The sequence below is a fragment of the Rana temporaria genome, chromosome 5 (genome assembly GCF_905171775.1).
Source record: "Rana temporaria chromosome 5, aRanTem1.1, whole genome shotgun sequence".
In the NCBI taxonomy this organism is placed as follows: domain Eukaryota; kingdom Metazoa; phylum Chordata; class Amphibia; order Anura; family Ranidae; genus Rana; species Rana temporaria.
In genome coordinates, this window is record NC_053493.1 from 303,626,085 (window position 1) to 303,639,721 (window position 13,637).

Below are 13,637 nucleotides of genomic sequence, written 5' to 3' on the forward strand. Positions count from 1 at the left end.
GAGGTGCCATGTTTAACTAATGACCAGTATGAGAAAGTGAGAGCAATAACACCACATTTAACATACCTGCTCCCCATTCATACCTGAGACCTTGTAACACTAACAAATCGCATGACACTGGGAGGGAAAATGGCTAATTGAACCCAATTTGGATAAAATATAATATAGGGAACTGGGAAAGATGGTCTAAGGAGGTGGAGATGTGTGTGTTAATTCACACACCATACAAGTAGATTGTGGTATTTTGGCTGGAAGTGGTCCTGTGGATAAATATATTTCTTAATAGATATCACAAAAATCACTGGGGTAAATGTGGGGCTCAATAAAGCCCTATCTGGGTACCTATAGAGACAATTAAATCTTTTTTTGCAGAAGACAAAAACTACAGCTGTTTAATACTGTTCCTTGACCACCTATTAAGCTTTGGCACCCCCTTTTTGTGGATTCATTACATCTTTGTGTACTCAAGGTAAATAGACATATACCTTATAGTTATAAAGTATTATACAGCTATAGATTTTGTATAGATGATTATTCTCATTTCTGTAGAAATATATTTTTTGTGCTCACTCTCTAAAGACGCCTGAAGAAGCAGAACCTTCTCAATGAAACATGCAGAGCAGAATCTGGATATATGTTATGCGATAGGTTTTAAAGTGTCAGTCTTTTGCCATCACTATATTATTATATTGTTATAATAATTATATATAGTTTTTTCTTAGATACATCAATGCTGGTAACCCGCATACCAGTTTCTAGGCAATGTCAACCACCTTTCATTTGAAAAAACAATAAAATGGATGAAGACAACCTACCACCAGAAGTTTCTATCAACATACCATGAAATTATCTAAACTGTTGTTGGACCCATAAGCCAGATACACATCCATAACTGGTGACGGGCACAAATGTAGCCTAACATTATTGTTTTGGGTTATTTGGCCATCATGCAGTGTATGAAAACCATGGCTTCTATGATGTAGGACTTGGGGCCTATTGAGTAAGTATAAACATACAAGTTGTGGTGAGATAGGGACTAAAGCAATCAAGAAGTTCTTCAGCTGAACCAATGTGTAGCACAGTAAAGCCTTCTTAAAACAGATTTACTAAAACTGGGGAGTGCAAAATCTGGTCCAGCTGTGTATAGCTGTGGTAGCCAATCAGCTTCCAACTTCAGCTTTTTCAATAAAAAAAAAAAACTGGAAGCTTGCAGAGCTGCACCAGATTTTGCACTCTCAAGTTTTAGTACATCAACTCAACTGTGTTGCTCTCTTTTTCTCTCTCTGGTGTACTGTTGTGCTGTGTGTGGGTCTTCGGCATCATCACATGGGGAGGAAGGCGTGGCATTGTGTCCAGGAGGGCCTTAGAAGGATGGTTTCTCTGGAGTGGTTGCAAGCAGGGCCGTTTGAAGGAATTTGGGGGCCCCAAGCAAAATGGGGGCCCCCAAGAACCCCCCCCCGCACGCAAAGCCTACGTTAGCGCTACACTAATTTTTTACACCGATGTTCTTACTCCCCCCCCGTCCCTATGTTTTTCTATTCTCACCTCCCCCTCTTCCCTGTAGGCTGCCGCTGTAGCGTGGCCGAGCTCCTCTTCCTCCTGTCAGTCCGGTTTTCTATCATTATGGATCCCCATTCTCCTATCAGATAGTGCCCGGGCACTGCGCGGTACGGGAGATTCAGTTTCCTGTGTTCCCAGTGTGCACTTCCTGTCAGTCTGGCCGGGAACAGGAAACAAAATCTCCTGTACCACGCGCGGTACCCGGCCAGACTAACATGACTCCAGGAGGAAGGAAGAGGAGCTCTGCCACGTTACAGCCTGGGAAGGGGAAGTTGGGGGCCCCAAGCAATTGTTTGTTTTGCCTGTCCTGTAGCGACGGGCCTGGTTGCAAGGAAGGAACATACAGGAGCAACGAGTAAGGTAATTATTACTCCTTGTTCCTGTACCCCTAAACTTAATGAACAGTTTATCCTTGCAGTACAGTGGGACTCCACTACAAGGGTACATTTTGGCAAATTCCTAGAGGTGGGTCATACCGAAGATAGAGATTATTTTTTGTGACAAGAGATAATGGAAAATACTTCTAGCAGATTAGCAGATAAAATGTTCCACAACACAAGGGAATATGAAAATCCTTCAGGGGAAGTGTAAAGACTCTCATGGGTTAAACGTAGTAAAACACACTGCTTAAAAAAAAAAAACATTGTTGGCCCTTTACAGCTTTTACATTTTATTTTAATACAACATTAACCAACTGATTTTTCTATCAATATTCTACATAAACTTTTAGTGATCATTGTCGTGTAATAATTAATGATAAATTCTGGTGTATAGTATATGTGTGATTGTGTGAGCTAAATAATAATCAGCCAGTGCTGCAGATAGAGGGGGGGGGGGGGGGGGGGGTAGCTCAACCCACATGGTAATTTCCTATAAATTAGCACCTTGATGTATTTTCAGGATCAAGGCATTTTCAAATGACTCACATAAGGCATGAGTGTGTGCTATCAAGGCTGCAACAGACAAAATCTGCTTATGCATCCAATTACTCTTGTTCACTCAGTTTAGGATGTCAGTATTATACCTTACTGGGAACGTCACAAGTGTTTTTGGAACGAACATGTCATTTGTAGTTGATGAATTGGGAGTATTTGCCTCACAAAACATGATGATTCTGATAACTGTACTCATTATCTTTTTAATTCTCCTGACCATCCTGGGTAACAGTCTTGTTATTGTAGCTTTTATTGAAGACAAACGACTTCGAAACAGGAGCAATTTTTTTATTCTCAATTTAGCCATCTGTGATTTTGTCATTGGTGAGTCACTAATCCCTTTCAATCATTTAAAATATAGAATAAAATATTTAAGATACAAAATAACTGCTTTGTTAAATATGTTTTTTTTATTCTGTGATACATTCAAGAATACAATAAAATTTAAGTGATAATAATATTGTATGTGTGGTTATGCGGCATTGGGTCTTTCTACCAATAAGTACGTACATTTTGTTATACTGCATTACATTTATTATACAAACAATTGTTTTAAAATGTTGGTGATGTTCTATTTTAAAAATAAAAGGGTTTTAATTGGAGCTGTCATACTTTTTATGCATACAGTAAAATGTAAAATACAAAATAAAATAAATAAAATAAAATAAATTATAAAATTTCTAAATATATAATATATATTTTATATAAAATAAATAAGTAAAATACAGTAAAATGTACTGTATGCAGCTTAGAGCATTTTTGACATATTTTGGTACTGTATGTGTTTTTTTTTCATTGATGTGTGTTTTTAACCTGTATTAATGTGCATTGTGTTGCTTTTTTGCTCAGGCATTTTACTATTCATTGTCTAAAAAAATTATCTCTGCCAGCTTTTTAAATGGTCTACTGCATAAAATGCAGTGTAATGTACTTCACTTGCATTTTATTGCTATACTGTGTTGGCATTAATTTGTAGAATGTGCAGAGGCTGCATTTTCTGCAACACTATGCCCTGCAGTACAGAGATACAGTATGAACAGGGGGAAAAGGGATGGGGAGAGAGAGAGGTGCCAAGCTGCCAATAGTGTAGCAGGTTTTTTATTAATAGAAAAAGTAAAAATACAAAGCTTATGCACTCAGAGACATTGCTGCTGTTAGGCATTGAAACAAGCTCCACGTAGAAGTCATCCATTCCCAATCCAGTCCACAGCAGAGCCCCAGACAGGAGCACAGTAAAGCCGGGGCAGGATTCCAAGCAAGCAAGCTATCATGGGAGACTCGGTCTGTCAAGCAGCTGTCAACCATCCAGGGTGCTCTGACCAATCAGAATGTGACTGGGCCAGATTCACAGAGACTTACGACGGCGTATCTGGAGATACGCCGTCGTAAGTCCGATTGTGCGCCGTCGCATCCATGCACCTAATTCTTAGAATCAGTTACGCATAGATTTCCCTAAGATCCGACCGGCGTAAGTCTCTTACACCGTCGTATCTTAGGCTGCATATTTACGCTGGCCGCTAGGTGGCGCTTCCGTCGATTTCAGCGAGGAATATGCAAATTAGGTAGATACGCCGATTCACAAACGTATGTCCGCCCGGCGCATTTTTTTACGTTGTTTACGTTAGGCTTTTTCTGTCGGAAAGTTACCCCTGGGTCTATAAGCCGCAGCCAATGTTAAAGTGGAGTTCCACCCATAAATATAACATTACATCAGTAGTTTTAAAAAAATGTCATTAGTCCTTTACGAATTTTTTTTTTTTTTTTTTAGATGCCTTCAAAGTGTTGTTGCTAGGCAGAATAGGTAATCTTCCCACTTCCTGCACCTAGGTGCTTAATGCCCCGCACAGACTCCTGGGAATGTAGTGGGTGTAACTTTCCAGGAGTCTGTGCACTCCCCAGTCTCAAAGAATCATGTGACTTGGACAGCACAGGTGCTGAAACCTGATCTGACACTGCTTGTGCAGCACTGAGCATGTGCAAGATCTGCAAGGCTGAATTCCAGGAAGTCATACAGTCTGGCTTCATGATGCCCACACTTAAGATGGCCCCAGTCAATTTCTATTTTATAAAGTGTCTAAATGCTGTAACAACCTAACAAAACGGACCTTAGTTTACAGACTAACTTTACTAGAATACATTAAGCTTGTGTATTACAGGGGTATTTATATTTAAAAAGTGAAATTGTGGCCGGAACTCCGCTTTAAGTATGGCCGTCGTTCCTGCGACGAAATTTGAATTTTTTACGTCGTTTGCGTAAGTCGTTCGCGAATAGGGCGTAATTTACGTTCACGTCGAAAGCAATGACGTTTTGCGGCGGATTTTCGAGCATGCGCACTGGGATGTTTTCACGAACGGCGCATGCCAAATTTGGATAAAACACGCCTCCAACATCCCCATTTGAATTAGGCGGGCTTACGCCGGCCCACAGACTTTACACCGCCGTAACTTAAGGTGCAAGTTCTTTTTAGAATACGGAACTTGCGCCCAAAGTTAGGGCGGCGTAACGTATCTGAGATACGTTATGCCAGCAGAAAGATCCGCTGATCTTTCTGAATCTGGCCCTTTATATTTAAAATATTTGCATTACATTTACAATATCACATGGCATTACCTTAATTCCAGATTTCTGGTTATGTTACTGATACTTTGGTTTCAATGCTTTATGAGTCACTAAACAAAGAGCACAGATGCAGATCTGCAGCTCTGACATCACTCTGAATTCACAAAAGTATTGAAGACAAACCAAAGATTGTGAGGCCTCTAAATTTTTCAGAAGGTCAGTGGTCAGTCTGTTGCCCATTCCTGATAGGTTTCCTTTATTCGGAGCCCATAGAAATACCTGATACTTCTGGGTATGGGAAAGCATGTGATCTTCTCTACTTCTTCTCAGAATGCAGTGCTTGGCCTTGAGTGGCCAATCACTGGGCCCAAACATTGACATGTTGAGAAGGGGAGGAAGTTATTAGCCCCATGTAAGCGTCAACACTGACTGACATGGAGCTTAGAAAGGGATTAGACCTACAGCTCCAACAGATGAACCAAGTGATGGGGGAGCATGGCAGAGGTGTTGTCAGTGGGTGGGCATTTGGGCTTTAAAGAGAGATTCCCTTTAAGTAGAGCTGGATCTCATACGACTGTTACATTAGTCCTAAGGCTCGGTTCACACTGCTGCGCTGAAAATTTGTTCAGTTCTTTGTCCTTTGTGAGGTGCGAATTTACAGCGAATTTACCGCAAATTTCAGGAATTTGTACATTCTGCGATTGATGTTCTAGCCAATGGAATAATAAAAAAAAAAAAAGGTGTTAACTTCCTGTGTATTTCCTGTTTTTTGTGAAGAGTAGTGTGGTGGAATTCACACATATGTGAACCATCAATGCGATTCCAGAATGATTTACATTGATGTTTATGGAGACTAAATTTTTAACTCAATGTTGTAAACTCGCACAAGACCCTTTTTTTTATCGCATCGCATTTGTAGAGGAATCGCAACGGATGTATATGAACGTCTGTCATTGAAAACAATGACTTTATGGCTGAAATGCGAATTTAGAATGTTTTGGACCCATCACATTCGTTATGAACTCGCATCAGTGTGAACTGGGCCTAAAGTTTGTATTACATTTTTTGTAATGTTTGTATTGACTTGAGAAAAGAATATGTAAGCCAGTCTATACAATGTAGTGTTTCTCTTTTGTATTCTTCAAAGGGGCCATCTGCATTCCACTTTATGTACCATATGTCTTCACTGGCAAGTGGATACTTGGGAAATTCGTATGTAAACTCTGGCTCATTATTGACAACCTCATGTGTACAGCTTCAGCATTTAATGTCGTTCTTATTAGTTATGATCGGTTTCTGGCTGTGACAATGGCTGTAAGTATTTCACAAGGTGGCTTATGTTACCATTATTCTAGAATTTATTGTATGAATATATATATATATATATATATATATATATATATATATATATATATATATAATTTTATATGTGTGAAATTAATAAGAAACCTCCCTATACTTAATTGCAGCAATACTTTTAAATCAAAAGACCCAACTAAGAAAATTGTTACTGGGACCCATAAAAGAGTTATTACCAAAATATCATTCATACAAAGACAAATAACAATGGCTGAAAAATATAAAACAAACAAACACACAAACAGGAAATGCATTTTTTATAAAAACCTGCAAGGCAATGGCATAATGTGCTAGTAAGAAAAAGAAAGTAATGAGGGTGCACTGACCTAGTGCATTACCGCATATAAAAATGTATTGAAATAGAATAAAAGCAATGGTCCTACTCACAAAACGAGCATAGGTATATGCTTTTCTGACAAACAAACTCGCTCTCACGGACCACATAGGCTCTGAAGAAAGGGCTGCATCCGAGAAACACGTCAGCCGTTTGAGGGACTGTCCGATCCTCTCATTATCAAGTCCCACCTGTAGGGGCCAGGAGAGCGAGTTTTTTGTCAGAAAAGCATATACCTATGCTCATTTTGTGAGTAGGACCATTGCTTTTATTCTATTTTAATGAATAAACATTTTTATATGCGGTAATGCACTAGGTCAGTACACCCTCCTTTCTTTCTTTTTCTCTTTAGCCATATGAACACCCATTGTTCTAAGGAGGGCTGCAAGACTATAGACCTTGCCTTAACCACTTAAGCCCCGGACCATATTGCTGGTCAATGACCGGGCCACTTTTTGCTATTCGGCACTGCGTCGATTTAACCGACAATTGAGCGGTCGTGCGACCTGGCTCCCAAACTAAATTGTCGTCCTTTTTTTCCCCACAAATAGAGATTTCTTTTGGTGGTATTTGATCACCTCTGTGGTTTTTAGTTTTTGCGCTATAAACAAAAATATAGCGACAATTTTGAAAAAAATGAATATTTTTTATTTTTTGCAATAATAAATATCCCCCAAAAATATATATACATTTTTTTTTCTCCTCAGTTTAGGCTGATACGTATTCTTCTACATATTTTTAGTTAAAAAAAATCGCAATAAGCATTTATTGATTGGTTTGCGCAAAAGTTATAGCGTTTGCAAAATAGGAGATAGTTTTATGGCATTTTAATAAAAAATGTTTTTACTAGTAATTGTGGCAATCAGCGATTCTTATCGGTACTGCGACATTATGGCGGACACTTCAGACACTTTTGACACATTTTTGGGACCATTGTCATTTTTAGAGCGATCAGTGCTATAAAAATGCATTGATTACTATAAAAATGCCACTGGCAGTGAAGGGGTTAACACTAAGGGGCGAGGAAGGGGTTAATCATGTTCCCTGGGTGTGTTCTAACTGAAAGGGGGGGTGGGACAGACATGGGGAAATGACAAATCGCTGTTCATGTATGAACAGACGATAGGTCATTTCCCCCCCTGACAGGACCGGGAGCTGTGTGTTTACACACACAGCTCCCGGTTCTCGCTCGGGCACGCACGTCGGGGTCAGGGGCGAGTGGGGGCGCGCACACGCCCCTTAGTGGCTGATTCGCAAGGTGACGTACATCTACGTGACCTCGCGCAGGGGAGCCGACCTGCCGCCGTATAACTGCGGCGGCTGTTCGGCAAGTAGATAAAGTATTTACTGGCAGAATTTTTTTTTTTACTATACAAAGTTAAAACAACAAGAGCAGAAGATTTAATAGATGGAAAGTTGAAATTAATTAATAATAAAACCTTTAAATTAAGCAGAGAATACATTTGTCGGTATCATTCCAATGTAAATGCTCATACATATTCAAAACTTAAACATAACACTGGGCAGATATAAAGACATACATGAATGCAGTTCTTTATTTCTAATACATCTAAAAATGTTTTTTTTTTTTTTTTTCCCCATGAAGCATTGTCAGTCCCTGAATGTGACCTGATATGAGCCTCTTGCAGTCCCTGTACAACAGAGCTCAGATGCAGCCTGTGTAATCCCCCCGGCCTTGCATACACTCTTGTGTCCCATATGTGTCTTTGCTCTCAGTCATAATTAGTGTGCTATAATAGTTGCCACAGATTTCACACTTGGAGAAACTAGGCTAGACAGTTAAGTGGCAATCCATCCCAAACATGCCCCATGCAAGCAACAACAATGTAGTGAATGGCAGTCTCCAACCCAGGCTACAAAACATGACAATTGAATTACTGATTTAATAAAAAAATATTTTCAGTAGTAGATTAAATTAAGATCATAATTTAATAAAAATAGGTAAAACAAATCATACATTGTACTAAACATTGTTTAGAGTGAAAGAAAATATGACTGAAAGCTAGGAATATTACAAGCACATTTTTTATTGTATTTTTTCTTTAGAGTAAACCTGGAAAGTTGCTATTTAGAGCAAGGTAACTGGCTCTCTAGATAGCCCAATTACTTTTGTCTATTCATATCCCATGCTTCCATACCTCCGAGTTTACTTACCGGAGACCTATATGCAAAGCCCTTTGTTGGCACTTTAATACGCAAAGTGAAGGGATTACTTTAACCACTTAAGCCCCGGACCATTTTGTTGCTAAAGGACCAGGCCCCTTTTTGCGATTCGGCACTGCGTCGCTTTAACTGACAATTGCGCGGTCGTGCAACATGGCTCCCAAACAAAATTTCCGTCCTTTTTTTCCCCACAAATAGAGCTTTCTTTTGGTGGTATTTGATCACCTCTGTGGTTTTTATTTTTTGCACTACAAACAAAAATAGAACGACAATTTTGAAAAAAAATCTATTAGGTAGATTCAGAGAGATGGGCTTAACTTTGCGGCGGCGTAGCTTAGCCTGTTTAGGCTATGTCGCCGTAAGTTAGCGGGGCAAGTACTTGATTCTCAAAGTACTTTCCTGCTAAGTTACGGCGGCGTAGCCTAAAGCGGGCGGGCGTAAGGGCGCCTAATTCAAATGTGTCTAAGGGGCCGTGTTTTATGCTAATGGGGCTTGACCTGACGTTTTTGACGTTTTTTTTTACTGCGCATGCGCCGTGCGCCTACATTTCCCAGTATGCATTGCGGCTACGTCCGCCGCACGGGCCTATTGATTTCGACGTGGACGTAAACGACGTTAATCCCTATTCACGGACGACTTACGCAAACAACGTAAAAATTTCGAATTTCGAAGCGGGAACGGCGGCCATACTTTAACATTACTATTCCATCTACAAGATGGAATAACTTTAGGCCTGATATTGCCTTACGGAAACGGCGTAAATGTACTGCGGCGACCAGGCGTACGTTCGTGCATCGGCGTATCTACTAATTTACATATTCTACGCCGACCGCAATGGAAGCGCCACCTAGCGGCCAGCCTCAGTATTGCAACCTAAAATAGGATGGCACAAGCCGTCCTATTTTAGATATGTTTAAGCGTATCTCTGTTTGAGAATACACTTAAACATAAGTCGGCGTAGATTCTGAGTTAGGTCGGCTTATCTACTGATAAGCCAGCCTAACTCTTTGTGAATCTACCTATATATTTTTTACTTTTTGCTATAATAAATATCCCCAAAAAATACATATAAAAAAAAAATATTTTCCCCAGTTTAGGTGATATACATATTCTTCTACATATTCTTGGTAAAAAATCACAATAAGCGTTTATTGATTGGTTTGCGCAAAAGTTATAGCGTTTACAAAATAGGGGATAGTTTTATGGCATTTTTTATTAATATTTTTTTTTTTTACTAGTAATGGCGGCGATCAGCGATTTTTATCATGACTGTGACATTATGGCAGACACATCGAACATTTTTGACACTATTTTGGGACCATTGTCATTTGTACAGCGATCAGTGCTATAAAAATGCACTGATTACTGTGAAAATGACACTGGCAGTGAAGGGGTTAACCTGTAGGGGGCACTGAATGGGGTTAAGTGTGACCTAATGAGTGATTCTTACTATGTGGGGGCGTGGCTTGGCTTGTCACGTCACTGATCGTCGTTCCCTTTGACAGGGAACAACCGATCAGTGACAGTCTGACTAGGAAGCACCGACGGAGCAGCTAAACTGTACGACGCCGCAATCGTATATTTCCAGTCAAATGCTTGGCCCATAGGCTATAGAAGAATTTGAATGTTTGTTGACTAGTAATAATAATTTATAAATATAATTATTACTAGTGTCATGCAACATTAGAATTCTACTATAGCTTGTAGGCGGAACATTCGACCAGAAATGTACGATTGCCGCATCAAATCTTTTAGCTGCTCTGTCGAATCTTTTTAGAACATTCGACAGACACAATGGCCCAGATTCATAAAGACTTACGCCGACGTGTCTACTGATACGCCGCGTAAGTACACGGATGCGCCGTCGTATCTATGCGCCTAATTCTCAATACAATATACGCCTGAATTTTGGCTTGATCCGACCAACGTAAGTCTCCTACTCCGTCGTATCTTGGGCGCATATTTACGCTGGCCGCAAGGGGCGCTTCCATTGATTTACGCATTGAATATGCAAATGACCAAGAAACGCCGATTCACGAACGTACTTGCGCCCGTCGCATGAGTATACGCCGTTTACGTAAGGCGTATGTCCAGCGTAAAGATAAACCACCAAATAGGAGGCGCAGCCAATGCAAAGGTATGGACGTCAGAACAGCCGTCGTATTTTACGTTGTTTACGTAAGTCGTATGTGAATGGGGCTGGGCGTAGGTTACGTTCACGTCGTAGGCATTGAGCTGCGTATCTTAGGGAGTATATGCAACGTGATTCTGAGCATGCGCGCGCATGCGCGGATCGTTAGGCCCTTCGTTTACATGGGGTCACGCTTTATTTCAATACATCACGCCCACTACCTGCCTACTTTGAATTAGACGGGCTTACGGGGGCCCATTAACGCTACGCTGCCGTAACTTAGGGAGCAAGTGCTTTGTGAATACTGGCCTTGCCTCTCTATGTTACGTCGGCCGCACAAAGATACGCCGATGTACGTGAATCTGGGCCAATAAGCCTTCAATGACAGATTCGACCTTAATTAATTCGGATTTACGGACAAATGCATTTTTTTTAACGAAACAAAATAAATAAAAATGAATTTCGGGAGTAACTAAATACATTTATTTTTCGGACGAAAACGAAATTCCGTAACAAAATATTTCAGTGTGCACATGTCTAGAAAATACTTTAAAAAAATTAGGCAAGCTGTGTGAACACATAACAAACATATAGTGGGGTTTTCTCAAATTTGACTGCAAATGTAGAAATACACTATATGTGTCTGTACTTTGGGCCAGATCCACAAAGAACTGGAGTAACCTAAAAATTCCCATTTAAGTTACACTGCCTTAAAATTTCTACCTAAGTGCCCGATCCACAAAGCACTTACCTAGAAATTTTCGGCTGTGTAACTTAAATTCCGCCGGCGCAAGGCGTTCCTCTTCAAATGGGGGCGATTCCCATTTAAATTAGGAGCGCTCCCGCGCCGGCCATACTGCGCATGCTCGTGACGTCATTTTCCCGACGTGCATAGCACGAAATTACGTTACCCCGAGCTTTGTGGATCGCGCGGGGTCAATAAAGTTGCGTCGGGAAAAAAAAAAGATACGGCGGAAATTTTTTTTTTTAAAACAAATAAAACCCCGCGTCGCTGGACAGAAGGGTCTGCTTTTACAAGGTGTAAACAGTTTACACTTTGTAAAAGCAGCCCTAATTTTACGATTGCAAACTAAACCTTACGGAGAAAAAACGAAGCTGAAAAGCTTTGTGGATCTCCGTAAGTGCTAATTTGCATACCCGAGGCGGCATTTCGACGCGAAATGCCCCCAGCGGCGGATGCGGTACTGCATCCTAAGATCCGGCAGTGTAAGTCCCTTACACATGTCGGATCTTCTGTCTATCTCTTGGAAACTGATTCTGTGGATCAGTTCCAAAGATAGAAACAGGGATACGCAGGCGGAACAGCAGATCCGCCTGCGTATCTCTTTTGAGGATCTGGCCCATAATTTTTAGCTTTGAACACTGTACACTTTTAGTCATCATGTCAGTAATGAATGTTTATTGTTTAATGTCTACATTTATAAAATACTTAAACCACCTTTCTTTATCCACGTGTCCAGGTCATGTATCGCTCTCAGCAGTACCGTCATTGTAAGACAGCGCTAACAATGGCTATGGTTTGGATACTGTCCTCTCTTCTATACAGTCCAGCTATTCTGTTCTGGGAATACTTTCACAGTGACAGCAACTTTTCTGAAGACCTCTGCTTGCCTGCCTACTATTATAACTGGCACTTTCTTTTGGCAGCTTCTTCTTTTGATTTTATACTTCCTTTGTTAGGAATTTCATTCTTCAACCTGGGCCTTTATTGGAACATCAGGACAAGGAGTAGATCAAAACTTTGGACTGCCATATATCAAGGTTTTTCTAATGGAGAAGATATGCACCAAATACCATACATAATACCAGAAAATCGTATCCCTAATGGGGCAAGTAACATGCAAGATACAGAAATAAATGTGGTTAGGGCATCTTCACCTCAAATGCGAAAAAAACACTTTTCCAAAAAGACTAAGGCCAGGTTAGAAAATTTCCAAAGACAAACAAGCCAAATGCGAATTGTGAAGTTATCTCAGGATAAAAAGATTGCCAAATCTCTCTTTGTTTTAGTCTGTGTTTTTTGTATTTGCTGGGCTCCTTATTCCCTCCTTATGACAACTCGTGCTGCCTGCCGTGATTATTGTATTGCCTCTTATTGGTATGACATTACGTTTTGGTTATTGTGGATTAATTCCTCGGTAAACCCTATCCTCTATCCATTATGCCATGAAAGTTTTAGGAGAGCATTTACCAAATTATTTTACAAGTATGTAAGGAATGCCTAATCATTTTTGTATAAAATAGTAATGGGTTGGATGGGATTTTTCTTTCATGGTCAAGGAGGGTAATGTAATACTGCCATAAAATAAATAAATAAATAAAATGATATAAAGAGCAATCCAAAATACTATTGCATAAACTGAAATAGCTATACTGGATTTAAGAACAATAGGCTTGATCGGTGTGATTCTACTAAGAGCTAAAGTTCAGTTTCCTCAGCTACCAATCATATCCAGATCTGAACTGAAAGTATGAATCTAAGTGGTAGCTTTAGAGGTAGTAAGAAATATGAAGAATGCAACAGAGATGATTTACTAAAAGAGTAGATGTTCT

At 40.1% G+C, this 13,637-nt stretch overlaps 1 protein-coding gene across 1 annotated transcript; it reads left to right on the forward strand.

Annotated features, from left to right (window-relative positions):
* The first annotated feature begins 2,488 nt into the window (after positions 1-2,488).
* On the forward strand, positions 2,489-13,309 carry LOC120941268 (histamine H3 receptor-like). The gene is made up of 3 exons (XM_040354590.1): positions 2,489-2,819; positions 6,203-6,369; positions 12,545-13,309. Exons 1-3 carry the CDS (start codon positions 2,570-2,572, stop codon positions 13,307-13,309), a joined length of 1,182 nt encoding a protein of 393 aa, XP_040210524.1. The 5' UTR covers positions 2,489-2,569.
* Positions 13,310-13,637: the final 328 nt, after the last annotated feature.

Excerpts from the sequence above, each read along its gene's own strand:
- LOC120941268 (XM_040354590.1), top strand. The coding sequence starts at position 2,570 with ATGTCAGTATTATACCTTACTGGGAACGTCACAAGTGTTTTTGGAACG. Across the intron at positions 2,820-6,202 it reads CATCTGTGATTTTGTCATTG|GGGCCATCTGCATTCCACTT; the intron begins GTGAGTCACTAA and ends TATTCTTCAAAG. Across the intron at positions 6,370-12,544 it reads TTCTGGCTGTGACAATGGCT|GTCATGTATCGCTCTCAGCA; the intron begins GTAAGTATTTCA and ends CCACGTGTCCAG.